A 15,542-nucleotide genomic window follows, 5' to 3' on the forward strand; every position below is an offset into this window, starting at 1 on the left:
TTCTCGGGGTTTCGGGCTGTTATCTTTGCTCTACGTCAGCAGCCCAAAGGTGAGGTCAAACTATCCTTTTCACGTTATCTCTGTGGCCTCCTCCAGCTGACTTCTCTCAAGTTCTGAAGCCTGTTTATTCTCCTCATTCCCTCAGTGCCTGTAATATGGGGTCCTCAGCTAGTTTGGTGACCATCTTTGCTCATGGGGCCTGCCCGCTGGCCTTCCCGTCTTCAGAGTCCCGTATCTAGCTGTCCTCTGCTCATACCTTAGGGTCCCTTCCGATTTCTCTTGGCCTTTTGAAATCCAGCCCAACTTTGAAGGTTGAGTTGTCACCTTTGTTGCCCCTTGCCCCCCCCCCCCCTGCTTTTTCCTGTCTCAGTGTGTTTTCTTCTTTTCAGCCTTGTTGGGTGGGACCTAAGTTCCCTAAGGGCAAGTTGTGTGTCTGTGTGTAGTCACGGTCTGGCCTATCTAGTCTATCACGCGCTTGTCTTGCCCCTCTTTCAGCCTGAGAAATCCACACATCTGCTTTCTTTGTCATTGGTGGGTGACTCTTCTAACAGAAAGTTACCCGCTGACCTTTGGGCTCCCTGCCTTCCTGCAAATCTTGTCTCCTTAGGCGCTTTCTCTTTGCCCGAGGGCTTTCTCCGACGGGGAAGTGAAGCCCTGCTCAGTTGTCAGTTGCTCAGTCCGGGGCATCATCCCCTCCTATACTTCAGTCTTCCCCGAGTTTTCAGTAGTTCTTGTTCCTTTTCTCTCCTCACCAGTGTGGTCTCAGAAGCCGCCCTCGCCTCTGGTGCCCAGACCGTGTTGCAGCCCCCCAACCTCCTCTCTGCTGGTCTGCTGCTCTTTGCAAAATGTCAGTCTCCCTCTCCCCTCTTATTTATTCTGGCTTTCCTTTGCTCTTAGATAAACTAAAGCAAATGTCCTTCGTGTGACGGCTTTGCACCTTGCACCATCTGACAGAGAACTGTCCTAATCTTTTGAAGATACAAGTATGATTTTCTATTTATATTTAATTTTTTCACAAGTTTGATTTTAATACTTTGAGAAGCAGATGTTCTGGTTTAGACTTAAAATGGGGACTCTGTGTTACGACTTCGGCATCTGGGGAATGATGGGCTGTCCCCACATGCAAACATAATTGCTTCCTAGAGCCCACAACTACAGATAAGGTGGAAGCATTTGCTGCATTTTTTGTTTGCTGGCCGGGACATCCCTCGTGTGAGTAGAGGTGGCACAGGGGGCAAAAGTACAGACTTTTCTCCCTGTGCTGAAGGTGAGAAGCCTGGTTAATTAAAAGTGTGCGGGGAGAATGCTTGAGTTTGCACCAGACGATGTACTGTGTACTTCCTACTGTGAGTGCTGTGTGTATATTTTGCTGTTTCAGATTTCTCTTTTTCAGTTACATTCTTCATTTATGCCTGTAGCTGCTAATTTAATGATCAAAAACTTAAAGTATGTGTCTGTTTTTTTGCTCCAGAAGTCTCATAGACTAAAACCCAGCTTGTTCGAGTATTTCTGTAATAGAGTTATTTCCGTAATGGGGTCGATCACGTTTCTGTAAGACGGTTGTCCTTTGGGAGTAGAGAACCTTTGTAACTCAAAACGCCTCTTAAAAGTTGTATTAAGTAAACGTTTAAACTTTGAATGAAATGTTTTACATTTAACCCTACAGAACGAATGAGCACCCCCCCCTTCTTGGAAGTATCAACAGTGTCATGTATTATTTACTTTGTTTGTTAGTTTGCTGGGGATTGAAACGCAAGTGATCATGTTCAGGCTGGTTAGATTAGTGATTTTAATATGAAACCATTGCTTTTAGAATAATCATGGGCCAGACTGGGAAGAAATCTGAGAAGGGACCGGTTTGTTGGCGCAAGCGTGTAAAATCAGAGTACATGCGGCTGCGGCAGCTCAAGAGGTTCAGGCGGGCTGACGAAGTTAAGGTACAGCTTTATCTTTTGTGCAGTGCACCTACGGTTAAGGGTCGTTCTCCCTCCCCGCCCCCCAAAGAGAAGTTTCAATTTGCAAAGGGTCCATTTTCAGCCAAGGTCATGTTTATAGTAAAGATAAACGAAGGCTTGGAAGCCAAGGGCCTTGATCTGTCTTAATTAGCATAAAGATTGTACCAGGCACCGTAATGATAATGGAAAGATTGTAATCTAATGGCTGTTCAATCTGCTTAGAAATCACTGTCTTTTTAGTGTATCTTTTGTATTGCATGTGTAGACTCTGGACCCCCATACAAAGGAATGTGTTTCATGGTTTATGTGTTTCTAAAGTCATTGTGATTTCGTTTTTATATCATATTGACAAAATAATAGGTGTGGTGTGTTTGTGTTACTCGAATGTGGGGAAACTACAGTTTAGTGTAAAACCTATATGTGTTTGCAGGAATGCTCCTGATATTTTTGAGAAATCACTAGATTTTAACCTGCTTTGGAGATACTACCAATTTTCTAACAATGAACAATTTCTCTTCTCCTCTCCTCCATTTTTTTAAAGAGTATGTTTAGTTCCAATCGTCAGAAAATTTTGGAAAGAACGGAAATCTTAAACCAAGAATGGAAACAGCGAAGGATACAGCCTGTCCACATCCTGACTTCTGTGAGCTCATTGCGCGGGACCAGGGAGGTTGGTTAACTCACGCACTGGAGTGATTATCAGTGCATTCTGGTTTTTGCTGTTGGAATGTTGGCTGGTTATTGATAGGAAGTCACTCACTTCTGGAAGTCCATCTGTTGTTCACTGCTATTTCTTTTTAATGTGCAACTAACTGTTGGTGGCTGCCTTAGGTAACACTACGAGCTACTCCTGTAAGAGAGCTGTAGCGTTTAGAATATATTTTCACTGTTACCAGGTAGATTCGTAGATTTTTATAGGATTGTGGATTTTAAAAAGTTTTTAAACTAAATACTCTTTAATGTCCTCATCAGATCACTATTTATTTAGAGCAAGGCTTTCTGACTCGTAGTTATCTTTCTTTCTGCCCCTTAGTGTGAATTAGCCATGCTACAAGAAATGTTTCCTTTTCATGCATATTCACGCACTAAGAAAGTTACTTGTTATTGGAACATTTTGTTCAAATTCTAAGGCTCTCTAAGAATTTTAAATTCAGTGTTGAGAGATCAGAAGTCCTTTTATGTAGCATTTTCTAAATGAAGAAAGTAGATCTTAATCCTATTTTCAAAAGAAGGTAATAAACGTATGGCAGATTTTATAATTCAATGACACATGAGACACAGTGGCAGCAAAAATGAGAAGAAAATGGCAGAAGCTTAAAAACTATAGAACCCAGTAGGGTTTTACGCAAAGCATTTTGGTTTAAGTACCTGTTTTATATAGGAGAAGATGGCATAGGAGGTGGAATGCTATTTGAAAGGGCATCAAAACAGAAGGAAGAAAGCGCTTTGGAGTTTATTAAGTTACACTGTGCAGTGGGTAATTGTTTATCTGAATGTCTAGACATGGAAAAAGCATCTAGACAGTGGGCTCTGTTCAGTGGGGTTATGATATTTATGAAATACTGTAATAAGCAAGAATTTGCTACCGCGTGAGACCTGTTGAGATTGTGACACGCTGGCTTCAGAGCAACTTGTCGGTGCTGTCACAGTAGCCCAGTCCTAGTGACTGGGTCATGGTGTGGTGGTCTCGGTGGTGACACATGACTTGGAATGATTCTTAGTCATTTATTCATTTTGCCAGGTGACCCCTCTTTAAAGCCTGGGCTCGCAGTTGTGTAGATAAATATCATATGCTGCTAACACCTTCCGCACCATCTGGGATAGGTCAGGGCCCGTGTGTTAGGGGTAAATGACTTCTATTCATATATTAAGGGTGAAAGGAATTCGTTTCTATGCTAGTCAGAATGTTCTCAAAAGGAATAAGGATGGGGCTTCTAAGTAATTATGTGAAAGTTTTGTCTGGTGACCTTTTGGAAATTTTGAGGTAAAGGAAAAAGAAACTTTGTTCCTTCTCCCCAGAGGAATAGATCTTAGAAATCTGGAGGAGGAAGTAGACACATGGAGTACATGCTTTTTGCCACCCATTGCAAATCTCAAAATGCTACCAAAAGTCCAGCTTTTGTTTATAAGTAAAAGTTGATGGCAGTAATGATTTCTGACCCAGTGCTGGGTACTCTGCACACGTGAACCTCATTTAATGTTTGTGATGGTCATCTTATGCTCCCCACCCCCCCCACCCCCCACCCCCCACCCCATGAGGACACTGAGCCTTGGAAGACTTCAGTCAGTTTGCTTGCTCTAATGATCTGATGTGGGCCTAGAAGAGTACACTTTGCTCAGACACGTTAAAAAAGGAGTCAAGTTCGCTGTTTATGTCCAAGTTGAATTGTTCATGATGTAACCTTAAGTACAGATTATTCAAATGAATACTTACTGATTGAATTTTGCTTTTAATTTTGTCAAATGGAGATAAATTATTGAGTGTAAAGATATCTAACTTTTTAATGTGAGTTTGTATGAGAAATTGTAGAAGAAGTTAGCATTTTAATAGAACAAAATTCTTTTCTAAACTTAGTGCCCCACGCAGGTTGAGGAAAAACCATTTTCACAAAATAGGATGATGGGAAAGGAGGAAAATCACCCCCAGCCTCAGGAACTCTGTTCTTGTTGCCTGGAACTCTGACCCGGTCACATCTGTTAGTTTTCGAGCTACTCTTGAGAGCTGATTCTGCTTCAAATGATTCATCTTTTACTTCCCCCTTTAAAACCATCATCGCTGACATTTGGAAGCTGAACGTTTATACAGTTTGTGATAAGCTTTTTGGCGTTCTCACAATAAAAATAATAAAATTTTAGGACTGAAAAGGACTTTAATGATCTCTGTCTGATCTCCTTACTTTTTAGATGAGAGTATATCTGTGTTTATCTTTCTTCGGTTTGAGCATTCCCAGCTGTACGTCAATTTCTTTTATATGCTTTAAAAGTTGGGAGTCTGAAGTAGGTCAGAAGCAGGAGGAGAAATAAGAGGTAGTGTGTTTTGCAAAGACTTTCCTAGTAGTAGGCTTGGCAGAAGTTCAGACTGCAGTGTTGCTCCAAACACCTGACGTCTGTGGCCTTCAACATTGGGAAGTGCTGTTATAACATTGTTTTAATTAACTGCTTATTTTTATAAGCTGATCCTTTGCAAGTGCTGCGTCTTCAGTTGAAATCTTTTGTGGCCTGAGCACCATTCAATGACAATTTTCAGTTTTTCACTCAAGTCTTAGACTTCAGTCCCTTCTGTGTTTGTAAAGTAGATGTGTTCAGTTTTAAAACGACAGGTTTTTGTCTGGGTTAATTTAGCGGAGACCGTCTGACACAGGCTGCTGTCACCTGATGGGGTGACCGCCCTCGACGCCGACTTCAGATCAAGGGGCTCTGCAGTTGCACTTAGAGGCCACATCTTCCATGTGCCGTTTTCTTAGTGTGTGTCCCGAAGGCGCTTGCGGCCGCTCACTTTCCGGCGTCGAGGTCATAGAGCCTGTGCGGAAGTGCCCGTCGAACGTTGGCACAGGAGGCGCCCCTAGTTTTCTTTTTAAAAGTAGTTCTGACTTCTTGAAGACAGTGGCTGTATGTTTGACATTGATCTCCTTTGCCCTTCAGTTAATCTTTTGAAGGAGCTTTCATTTGAAAAATGTCACTAAGAGAAATACACACCAAGGGTTGTGCACCTTACTGATGTAATATGTGGCTGTTTATGCAATCAGTTGCTTGTATAGGTGACTTTCATTAGTTTGTCTTCTCAGTCAAAAAACTTGATCTCCTGTAAGCCTTCGCATCGGTAGTCCTGATCTTTGTCGTGTCTGTTTTCCAGTTTTCATGAAGAAACTGGTTTAGGAGCTACTCTTGTAGTTCTTATTAGTGCATTTCTTTTGAACATTTGTCCATTTCTTGCTAAAAACCGGAAGGCGCTTTACTTCATCGATTGTTCATGTTGAGATTTTTATCATCTGTGTGTATTATGACTGAAAGACGCTTGCGCAAATGACGTGTCTTCTGGCCAAGTGGTAGGATTGGTTTAGTAATTTAAAAATAGCCCGCCAATATGCATTTCCAGATTCTCAGGAGAATTTAATGTTCTTGTAAGAATTTTGTGTCGTGTTTACTGATGAAAATGGTGAGAATTTTGTATGTCAATTTAAATGTGGAGCTACTTCAGGATGTCTGACACAAGCAGCATCATTAGAAAGACATCATAGTCCTCATTTATGAAGAGTTAAAAATTTTTAACATTTTTTTTATTTCTGAGAGTGCCAGCGGGGGCAGGGCAGACAGAGGGGGACGGAGGATCTGAAGCTGTCTCTGTGCTGACAGCAGCGAGCAGATGGCGGGGCTTGAACTCACGAACTGCGAGCTCATGACCTGATCCAAAGTCAGCCGCTCAACCCAGCTAGCCAGGTGCCAGGTGCCCCAAGAGTTAAACAATTTTAACAATTTAACAATTTTGATTTTCCTAGTAATATTTGAAATGATTATGAGTTCATCACGTAACATTTAATGTTTACAGATTATTTTTTGGAGGGGGAAGAGGCTTCTATCAAAATAACAGTGTATGTTCTTTTATATGTTTGCAGTTTGGACTTGCTGTTTTTATTGAAGGAGACAAAAACGTCTCTTTAGACATAAACACGTGATTGCATTATTTATTGACTCATAATGCACTTTCCTCCATTAATTGTAAATAGAAATTTAGTTACTATTTACAAAGATATGCTAGTGTACCTAGTACATAATTTAGCCCTCTTCAGTACACCGTCAACTTTAAATACAGTAATGTGCTTTCTTTCCTTTGTAAATGTTGAGATTGTGGAACCAGGAGGTCTAGGTTCTCAGCCATTTGAGCAAATATGGTAGCAAGCTGGGTCATTTTTCTCATGTCTTAGAAATAAATGGATGGCTGTCAGTCTGAACATAGCCATCCTTTCTTGTTGCCTCAAGGAACTGGTTTCTAAGTCGCTTTCTGCTGCTCTTTGCCTCTCTTGAGTGCTGGTTGGTGTTTATTTGGAGAGTTCAGTCCTGTCTTCCTTAACTCTGCCAGTCCTTCCCACCATATTAACTTCTCACATCATTTCAGCCTTTGCTTCCTTTCTGGATTTCTTTTCTTTTTTTTTTTTCAATATATGAAGTTTATTGTCAAATTGGTTTCCATACTTTCTGGATTTCTTTTTTTTTTTTTTAATTTTTTTTTTTTTAACGTTTTTATTTATTTTTGGGACAGAGAGAGACAGAGCATGAATGGGGGAGGGGCAGAGAGAGAGGGAGACACAGAATCGGAAACAGGCTCCAGGCTCTGAGCCGTCAGCCCAGAGCCTGACGCGGGGCTCGAACTCACGGACCGCGAGATCGTGACCTGGCTGAAGTCAGACGCTTAACCGACTGCGCCACCCAGGCGCCCCCTTTCTGGATTTCTTTAGGCTGAAATAGATGGAGCATTTTCTGAAATGACCATAAAGGAGGCTTTCCTTTTATTTTTTATTTTTTTGAAAGGAAACTAATGGGTTTTATAATGCTTTTCCAAAAGGACATTAAAAAAAAAAGGTCACTTGAGATGTCGGAGTTTATATTATCAATATCCTGTAATTAAATATATATCATACACTTGATGTATGAGTTTATTTTTTAAACTTAGATTCTCTATCTTATTTGAAAAGTGAGTTTTTCAAAAATGTCAAATGTTTATTTTGTGCAACGAATAAACCAGAAGTTGCTTTTAGTTTGCTGGTTTTCAGCTAGAACATTGTGTAAATAGTTGGTATTTTACATACATTGTCACCTGTTTAGTTGACTACAAAGATCAAGACCAAAAATCGTTGATCTGCAAAGACCAGTTCTTTTCCCAAAATGCAAGACCAAATTTTGACAGCCATTTAAAAAACCAGTTGAGCCAGAAGAAGTGCTTGTCTAGCTTGCATTGTTAAAAATTGTTTATTGCTCTGAAGAAATAAGAGAAATAAGATTTTATTAGACCTTGAACTTCTGGGATAACATGGATTGACTGAAATTTACTGCTTAGGATTCTGCTTTATCTTCTTTTAATAGATTTTATAAAAGAATACCACTTGAGTACCGTTTGGGGGGGTTGGGCAGAGTTCTCAGCTACCTTATATCGATTGAGGCAGCTTTATACCAGGTCACATGAATATCTGTTGGGTTAATGAAACTTCTTATTGTTCTCTTCAGCTAAAAGGCCATTGCAAAATGACTCTTGAAAATTCAGATAACACGGAAATAATATAAAACAGACGGCAAAAGTTTCTGTAGCACAACTCCTGTGATTTTTGATTTTTTTCTGATCTCTTTATATATGATAACATGTTAATAATGATATTTATTATTATCATTATACAAATAATTATGTAAATTTTGTATAAATAATTGTCATATATAAATAATACACTATTTATTTTAAGAGGTTTCTGGCCAGGGATGCCTGGCTGGCCCAGTCAGTCTGAACCAGGATTCTTAATATCAGGGTCCTGAGTTCAAGCTCCATGTTGGGTGTGGAGCTTACTTAAAAAATAAAAGGTTACTGGCCAGATAAAATGTGCCTGCCAATTTGGGCCATCACTGAAACAAAAAAACTATGTTTTAAAGTATAGTTGACATATGTTACATTAGTTTCAGGTGTATAACCTAGTGATTTATCTTCTCTATACCTCATGCTCTGGTCACTACAAGTGTAGTCCCCATCTGTCACCATATACTATTTTCAGTATCATTGACGATATTCCCTATGTTGTGCCTTCTATTCCTGTGACTTTTTCCATAATTGGAAGCCTGTATCTCTCCCCCCATCACCCATTTTGCCCATCTTCCCACCCCCCACATTTGGGCTGTCACTTTAAATCCTCTGTCCAGGTCCTCATTCGCTAAGAATGCAGTGTTCAGTGTTCGATGACTGGATATAACATCATTTATTGCCCTATTTTTTTTTTTTGAAGGTTTATTTAGTTTTGAAAGAGAGTGAGAGTGGGAGCAGGGAGGGGCAGAGAGAGAAAGAGATCCCGAGCAGGCTTCAGGTTTGGCACGGAGCCTGAGTTGAGGCTCAACTCACTGACCACACAGGCTCCCTGCCCTATTCTTAATTGATAAACATTTATTTTTTAGCTTTTATTTTTCAAATGAGTATTTTAGCGAATACCCTTCATTGTACATCTTTGTATCATTGAGTAATTTTGTAGAAGTTCCTAGAAATAGAATTACTCAGTCAAGAGGATATGCATATTAAGTTAAAAAATTTTTTTTTATTTTAGAATGCAAGGCAGGGAGAAGGGCAGAGGTAGGGGGAGAGAGAGAATCTCAAGCAGGCTCCATTTTCAGTGTGGAGCCCAAAGCTGGGCTCAATCCCACAACCCTGGGATCATGGCCTGAGCCGATATCAAGAGTTGGGACACTCAACCGACTGAGCCACCTAGGCACTCTGCGTATTTAAATTTTTATAGATATTACCACATTGTTTCCCCAAAAGATTTTCCGTCTTCACCTTAGCAGCTGTTGATGGTAGTGTCTCTTCCTCTCTGTTCCCAACGCATAATACCAGTCTTTTGGATCTTTGTCAGTGTGATAGGTAAGACGTTATTACAGTTTGCTTGCTTTTCTTTACTCATTCAGTGAGGCTGAGTTTCTATTGTCTGTTTATATTTCTTCTCTGAAGTGACTGCTAGGGTGTTGGATCTATTAAAATTAGGTTGGACTGTTTCTTAGGATTTTTAAGGACTTTTTGTATATTGTTAAATATTCAGTTATTTATCATGTTTTGCAGATTCCCACTCCCTTCTTCCCATTTTGATGTTATTCCTGGTGTATTTTGGTTCATGAAAGTTTTATTTTATTTTTTTTTATTAAAAAACGTTTAAAATGTTTATTTTTGAGAGGGAGAGAGAGAGAGAAAGTGTGAGCAGGGGAGGGGCAGAGAGAGGGGGGACAGAGGATCCGAAGCAGGCTCTGCACTGGCAGCAGAGAGCCTGATGTGGGGCTTGAACTCCTCAACCATGAGATCATGACCTGAGCTGAAATCAAAGTTGGATGCTTAAAACGACTGAGCCACCCAGGCACCCCAAAGCTTTAGTTATTTTTAATTTTTCTCAGATGTGGGCAAATGTCACTTTCAATTTTTATTTTTAAAAAATTTTTAAAGTTTATTTTGAGAGAGAGCTCACACGCACATGTGTTGAGAGCTTGCGCGTGAGGTCGGGAGGGGCAGAGAGCCAGAGAATCCCAAGTAGGCTCCACCCTTCAGCAATGAACCCGACCTGAGCCAAAATCAAGAGTTGTACGCTTCACTGACTGAGCCACCCAGGTGCTCCCTTTTTAAATTTTAGACAGGGAAAGCCTGAGAGGGGGAGAGGGCAGAGGGAGAGAGAGAGAATCCCAAGGAGGCTCCGTGCTCAGTGCAGAGCCTGACTCAGGGCTCAGTCCCACCACCCCGGATCATGACTTGAGCTGAAATCAAGGGTCGGATGCTCAACCATCTGAGCCACCCAGGCACCCCAAGACTGTCCAACATTTTAAAAGATGACTGAGCATATTTAGAATTTCAAAATAGTAGGATGTACCTTATAGGGAGAGAAGAAGAAATTCTTTATTCATACTATTAGGCAAATACCGGTTTATAGAAGTTTTAAACGTTTACGTAGTCAAATTAGAATTTCTTTCGATTTCTGTGTTTCTAAAGGCTTAGAAAGTAAAGATTATAAATTACCTCTCTATCTTTCCTTTTAGTTTTCATGTTTATATTTTATTTATTTAAAAAAAAATTTTTTTTTAAAGTTTATTTATTTTGAGACAGAGTGGGAAGGGGTGGAGAGAGAGAGGGAGAGAGACCATTGCAGGCAGGCTCTATACTGTCAGTATAGAGCTGGATGCCGGGCTTGAACTCACAAACTGTGAGATCATGACCTGAGCTGAAGTCAGAGGCTTAACTGACTGAGGCACCCAGTGTCCCTAAAGATTTTGTTTTATTTTATTTTATATTTTTAAAAATTTATTTATTGTCGAGAGAGAGAGAGAGAGTGTGGGTGCATGTGTGTATGTCGGCGGGGGGGTGGGGGGTGGGCAGAGAGGGAGAGAGAGAATCCCAAGCAGGCTATGTGATGTCAGTGTAGAGCCTGACGCTGGGCTCGATCTTGCGTGAGATCACGACCTGAGCTGAAATCAAGAGTTGGGGATGCTCAACCACCTGAGCCACCCAGGTGCCCCTAAAGATTTTAGTTTTAAGCAATCTCTGTATCCACCATGGGGCTAGAACTCACAACCCCAAGATCAAGAGTCACATGCTCCACCGACTGAGCCAGCCACATGCCCCTCACTTGTATATTTTGATACTTAACCTGTTAGGAATTTCCTTTGGTATGAAAAATGAGTGGGGGATTTGGTTTTTAATATTTTTCTCTTTTAGCTTTTCTAGTTGTTTCAACACTACTTAACTGAGTAGTCAGTGGACAGTAAAGGAGCAGTCACAAATCTTTCCTGCAAAGATCAACCGAATTGGCCTACCCGAGTTGTGGTCCCTAGAGCAGATCTCCACCTGAGCCAGGACTTAGTGCCTCTCCTCAGAGACCATGGCCTAGTGCGGGTCTGGTGTCTCCAGCGTAACTCGGGCCTCTGGTGCCCTGACTTGTTCAGCCTCACGTCTGCTCCTGGAAGCAAGGCTTCAGAATGATCGTGGTGCCACGGCTTATGGAAACCAGGGACTTAAATAAACCTCTGTCTTCCATTTCTTAGTTTTTGCTTGTTTTTATTTTTTCAGTGACAAATGATATTTCTTGCTCATAGGACTGTTCTTGAGTTAGGTATTTGAGTTTGCATGGCTCTAGTTACCTGCTTCTGTGCCTTTTGTGTGTTTTGTAGTTTTACCAAAACTTATGTATTGACTTGTTCAATTTCTGATTTCCAGTTACATTAGCAAAACTGGAGTTTGTAGCAAAACTGCAGATTATGAGGAATGATTTACGGTAGCCCCCTTCTGGCCCCAGACTGCATTGGGTTTTCCCTGTGTATTGGGTTTTAATAGGATTAACGAGGTGGTATTTTTATGGTTGCTTTCATTCAGAATCAGGCTTTTGAAATTAGGATGCAGGGGAGAGTTTTAAGAGTTGAAATTTCCGGAAGTTGCATTCCAAATGTTCTGTGTTCTGTGTTAAATGCATGTGTGTGTGTGTGTGTGGGGGGGTGTTTTCTAAGAAGCATAGGAACTGGCCCTCAAAGGATCTTTCTGTGATGCTCGAGTGAACTCCCACAGGACCCCTGTGCTGCAGGTAGAGAGGTCCTTTCCCCAGTCGGGTCGGCCGGCTGTATCACATACTGAACAGCGGAAGCACTGTACGACCTGGGATGAGCCACTCTTTGATTTCTTAGCTCCAACACCCTCGATTTGCTCCTTATACTAAATACGTCTGTGTCAGGCTCTGGTCAGGAATTTTTCTTCCCGGTTTTTCTTTCTGACCCCGTCCTGCTGGAGCCTCTCGTCTCTTGGCCCCCCCTTCTCCTGATCCGCTCCCGAGACCTGGTTAGGGACTCCCTTCTCTCTCACTTCTCTTGACCCAAACTTGGTATTTGTCTCATTCCAGTTTTTGTCTTCAGGACTTCCTTTGCATGAAAACAGTCTGAAATTAAATTGTGTACGCTATCATTTTCACCAGAAGGGCTGGCTAATTTAAAATTTGGGTGTGTTATCTTTTCTCTGCTGTGATTTTGAAGAATAATAGAGGCAGTGTCAGAAATCCTCCTCGGCTTTTCTCTAGTTTGGGTGGCAGTTGACCCTTTCTTTCCTACGCCTTAGGTGTGAGATGGTTCCTTATTGTTTTTACTTGGAAAGACGATATCAACAGTTCATTGTGTCTCTGGCATGAATTAAATGGACCAACCAGTATCCAAGAATATTTTTAACTTGGCTAACTGACTGTATTTTTTTTCCCCCTACTATCCGGAAGTTGGACTTAACCCTTCTGATGTTAAAGATTGTTCAGAGACCAAATGGCCATGGCAATTTTCCTTTGGGATGTCCCACTGTGAAATGGGGAGTCATAGCGACCTCATAGGGTAGTGGTGAATTTTAAAGAAGTTAACTTTGGTAAAGTCTCTAGCACAGTGCTTGGCACATAGTAGGGTGTGTTAATTTCTTTCCCTTCCCTGCAGGCCATTCACCTGCTCTTCCCTCTACGATTTTCCATAACACAGTTTTTACTTGGAACCAGCCTTCTGCCAAGAGTCTCAGTTTGGTTGTGTCCTCCTACAACTACTATTTTTGGCTTGACTTCCCTCTCCAGCTCCCAGTGGTCCAGCCACACAGTCGCCTATTGTACCAGCTGGTTGATGTAAGTCTATCCATCCTCAGAGGAACCCAGTTACTTACCAGTAAGCTGTGTTTCTCTGAAAATGTAGCATCCTTGATAAACCAATAGTTTTTTTTTTTCCTTCTTTACTTACCATTGATGATGAATCATCTGTAGTAACTTCCTTGTGTGATCCTCAAGTAGGAACTAGAATTGGAGAACTTTATTTGTTGATGTGTAGGTCTCCTAGTGAGTTCCTGAGTCCAGGACCCTTGACTGTGATCAGGTAAAATGCTTTGGAGACCCATGAGGTCAAAATCCTTTTCAGTATTCTGAGTGATATGAGACTTGATTACATAAACTGTCAAGGATGATACATTTTCAAAGAAAAAAAAGTTACTGGTAAGTAACTGGAATTTTTTGAGTAATTTTTCTGTTAAGTCAATAAATAAGAATTCCCAAACTTGTTTTACCAACAAATGCTTTTGCATTTGAATATTACTTCATAAATGAAAGGAATATGGTTATTAGTTAAGGTTAATAGTTAAGGAATGGGATCGGTTTCTAGACATAACTACATAGATCATGAGGTGTGGGTATAGGTCTTCAGTTTTCTAAGGAGGTGCTCCCTTAGCTTTAAAGGGAAATTGGAGCGAATCTCCATTAGGCAAAATTAGCAAATGCAGTCTGCTCATTCAGAAACATTTTTTGAGTGCCTACTCTTTTTTGAGACACTGTGCTGAGTATCATTGCGAGACAGAGAGGTAAAAACCACACTGTCTCAGCTGCTTTTGCTCTCAGAGAGCTGATTTCTGGCCCCTTGGTGACTGTAGGGCGCAGGATTAAGGTGACGGGGTCATGGTATGACAGCGTCGTGGGGTTGGAGGTGGTACTAAGTGCCACAGCCTTTGCCATCTTTTGTGCTTCTCGAAGTTCTTTCTGTTCAGGGGGAAACGTCAGCGGACCTCATTCAGTAGATTCAGAGTATTTTCTGCATCCTTAGAGCAAACAGATGAGGCAGAGCCAGCGTCCCTCCTGTCTAGTAGTAGAATCGAATATTAAGTCGTCTGACCTTAAGTATGACCTTGGGTTCAGACGCTGAGTAATGCAGGTGGATACATGAGAGTTGGAGAGGCAGCACGCTCTCCCTCACCCCCTGAGCTTTAAAGGAGGCTAATCTTGAGAGTTAAAGTCACAGTGTTAATTTACTTCCCCCAGGTGTAAAACAAAACCTCAAAACTCTAATTTTTTTTGGTAAGAAATTACAGTTACTGTGCACTTGAGATCACTGGACAGTGTATCGTACTTGATTCAGTAATTATAACCACTCCTTGCCCCAAAGCTTACCCAGTTAGGTAGGAGGAAGAGAGACGCCTTGGTAGTACCAGGAATAAGAGAAGGGCCTGGGGGAAGAGGCGCCCCTCCCGTGTGGCGCCCAGTGCACAGTTGTGCTTGTTCGTTGACCCCGGGAGCCGCTGCACGGCGGGAGCCTCGCACAGCCAGGAAGCTCTTGGGTGTTGGAGGCAGATTTCGGCTTCCTTCCCGGCTTGGTAACTTACTACCTTTCTGACTAGGCAAGTTACTGAACTTCTCTGAACCTCAGTCTCCTCGTTTGTGAGGTGGCGATGCTAAAGGCTGACACGAGGAGTGGTTAAGATATATATATAAAGCACTTAGCACAGTGCCTGCAACATAGTACGTGCTCAATAAATGTTAACTGCTAATATTATTGGATTATTGGACGGATGGATGAAGAATTGTATCAGAGGCCAAAGTGCGGAACAGGAGAAGATTGTGGCTCTGGAGTTTTAGTGAACTGTTCCCTACCTTCTCATTTACTTGAGCAGTGAGCTTTCTAGTGTTACAATCTTTGTCTTTGCCGTTTGGAAAGCAAATTAATGGATTAATCACTGTCACAGTTCTGTCTAACTACTCTGATCTCTAAACCGGCTTCCACCAGGAAGGAACTATTGTGCTGCAGTGACTGTGACCGACCATTGCACCATTATCCCCCTGGCCTGACGAGATGCTGAGGGCCAGGTGTGGCCTGTGCGCCAGAGATTTCACTGTGATTTCACCAAATCTAGCCCTGCTATTTTTAACACCTCTCAAATAGAAATGAAACATTTAATAATTATGTGTGTATACATAGGATTTTCCGTTTTGTTTACTACTTCTTTTTACTCGATTTTCACTGATTGTAGATCACAAATAGATGTCCAAGGGTATTTTTGAGAAGGTTCTTGGAAGCCTGATAATTGGGTAATGGTGCTCC

The 15,542-nt window shown here is 41.5% G+C and overlaps 1 protein-coding gene across 9 annotated transcripts in view; it reads left to right on the forward strand.

The window, feature by feature from the left end:
- The window catches only part of EZH2 (enhancer of zeste 2 polycomb repressive complex 2 subunit), a 65,336-nt gene that overhangs the window by 22,588 nt on the left and 27,206 nt on the right, over positions 1-15,542 (forward strand). For 3 of the 9 annotated variants that reach the window (XM_086687588.1, XM_086687647.1, XM_086687596.1), the window contains exons 2-3: positions 1,814-1,937; positions 2,497-2,625. The exons of 1 other annotated variant lie outside the window; for it this stretch is intronic. In XM_086687588.1, coding sequence (XP_086543714.1) covers positions 1,821-1,937; positions 2,497-2,625 — 246 coding nt within the window. In that variant the 5' untranslated portion in view covers positions 1,814-1,820. Of the gene's footprint in view, positions 1-1,813; positions 1,938-2,496; positions 2,626-13,130; positions 13,310-15,542 lie in introns of those variants that run through there. 5 more of the 9 variants (XM_086687579.1, XM_086687621.1, XM_086687602.1 and 2 more) reach the window with 5 other exon arrangements.

This window comes from Puma concolor, chromosome A2 (assembly GCF_028749965.1).
Source record: "Puma concolor isolate L17-30 chromosome A2, mPumCon1.1.hap2, whole genome shotgun sequence".
Taxonomy (NCBI): Eukaryota; Metazoa; Chordata; class Mammalia; order Carnivora; family Felidae; genus Puma; species Puma concolor.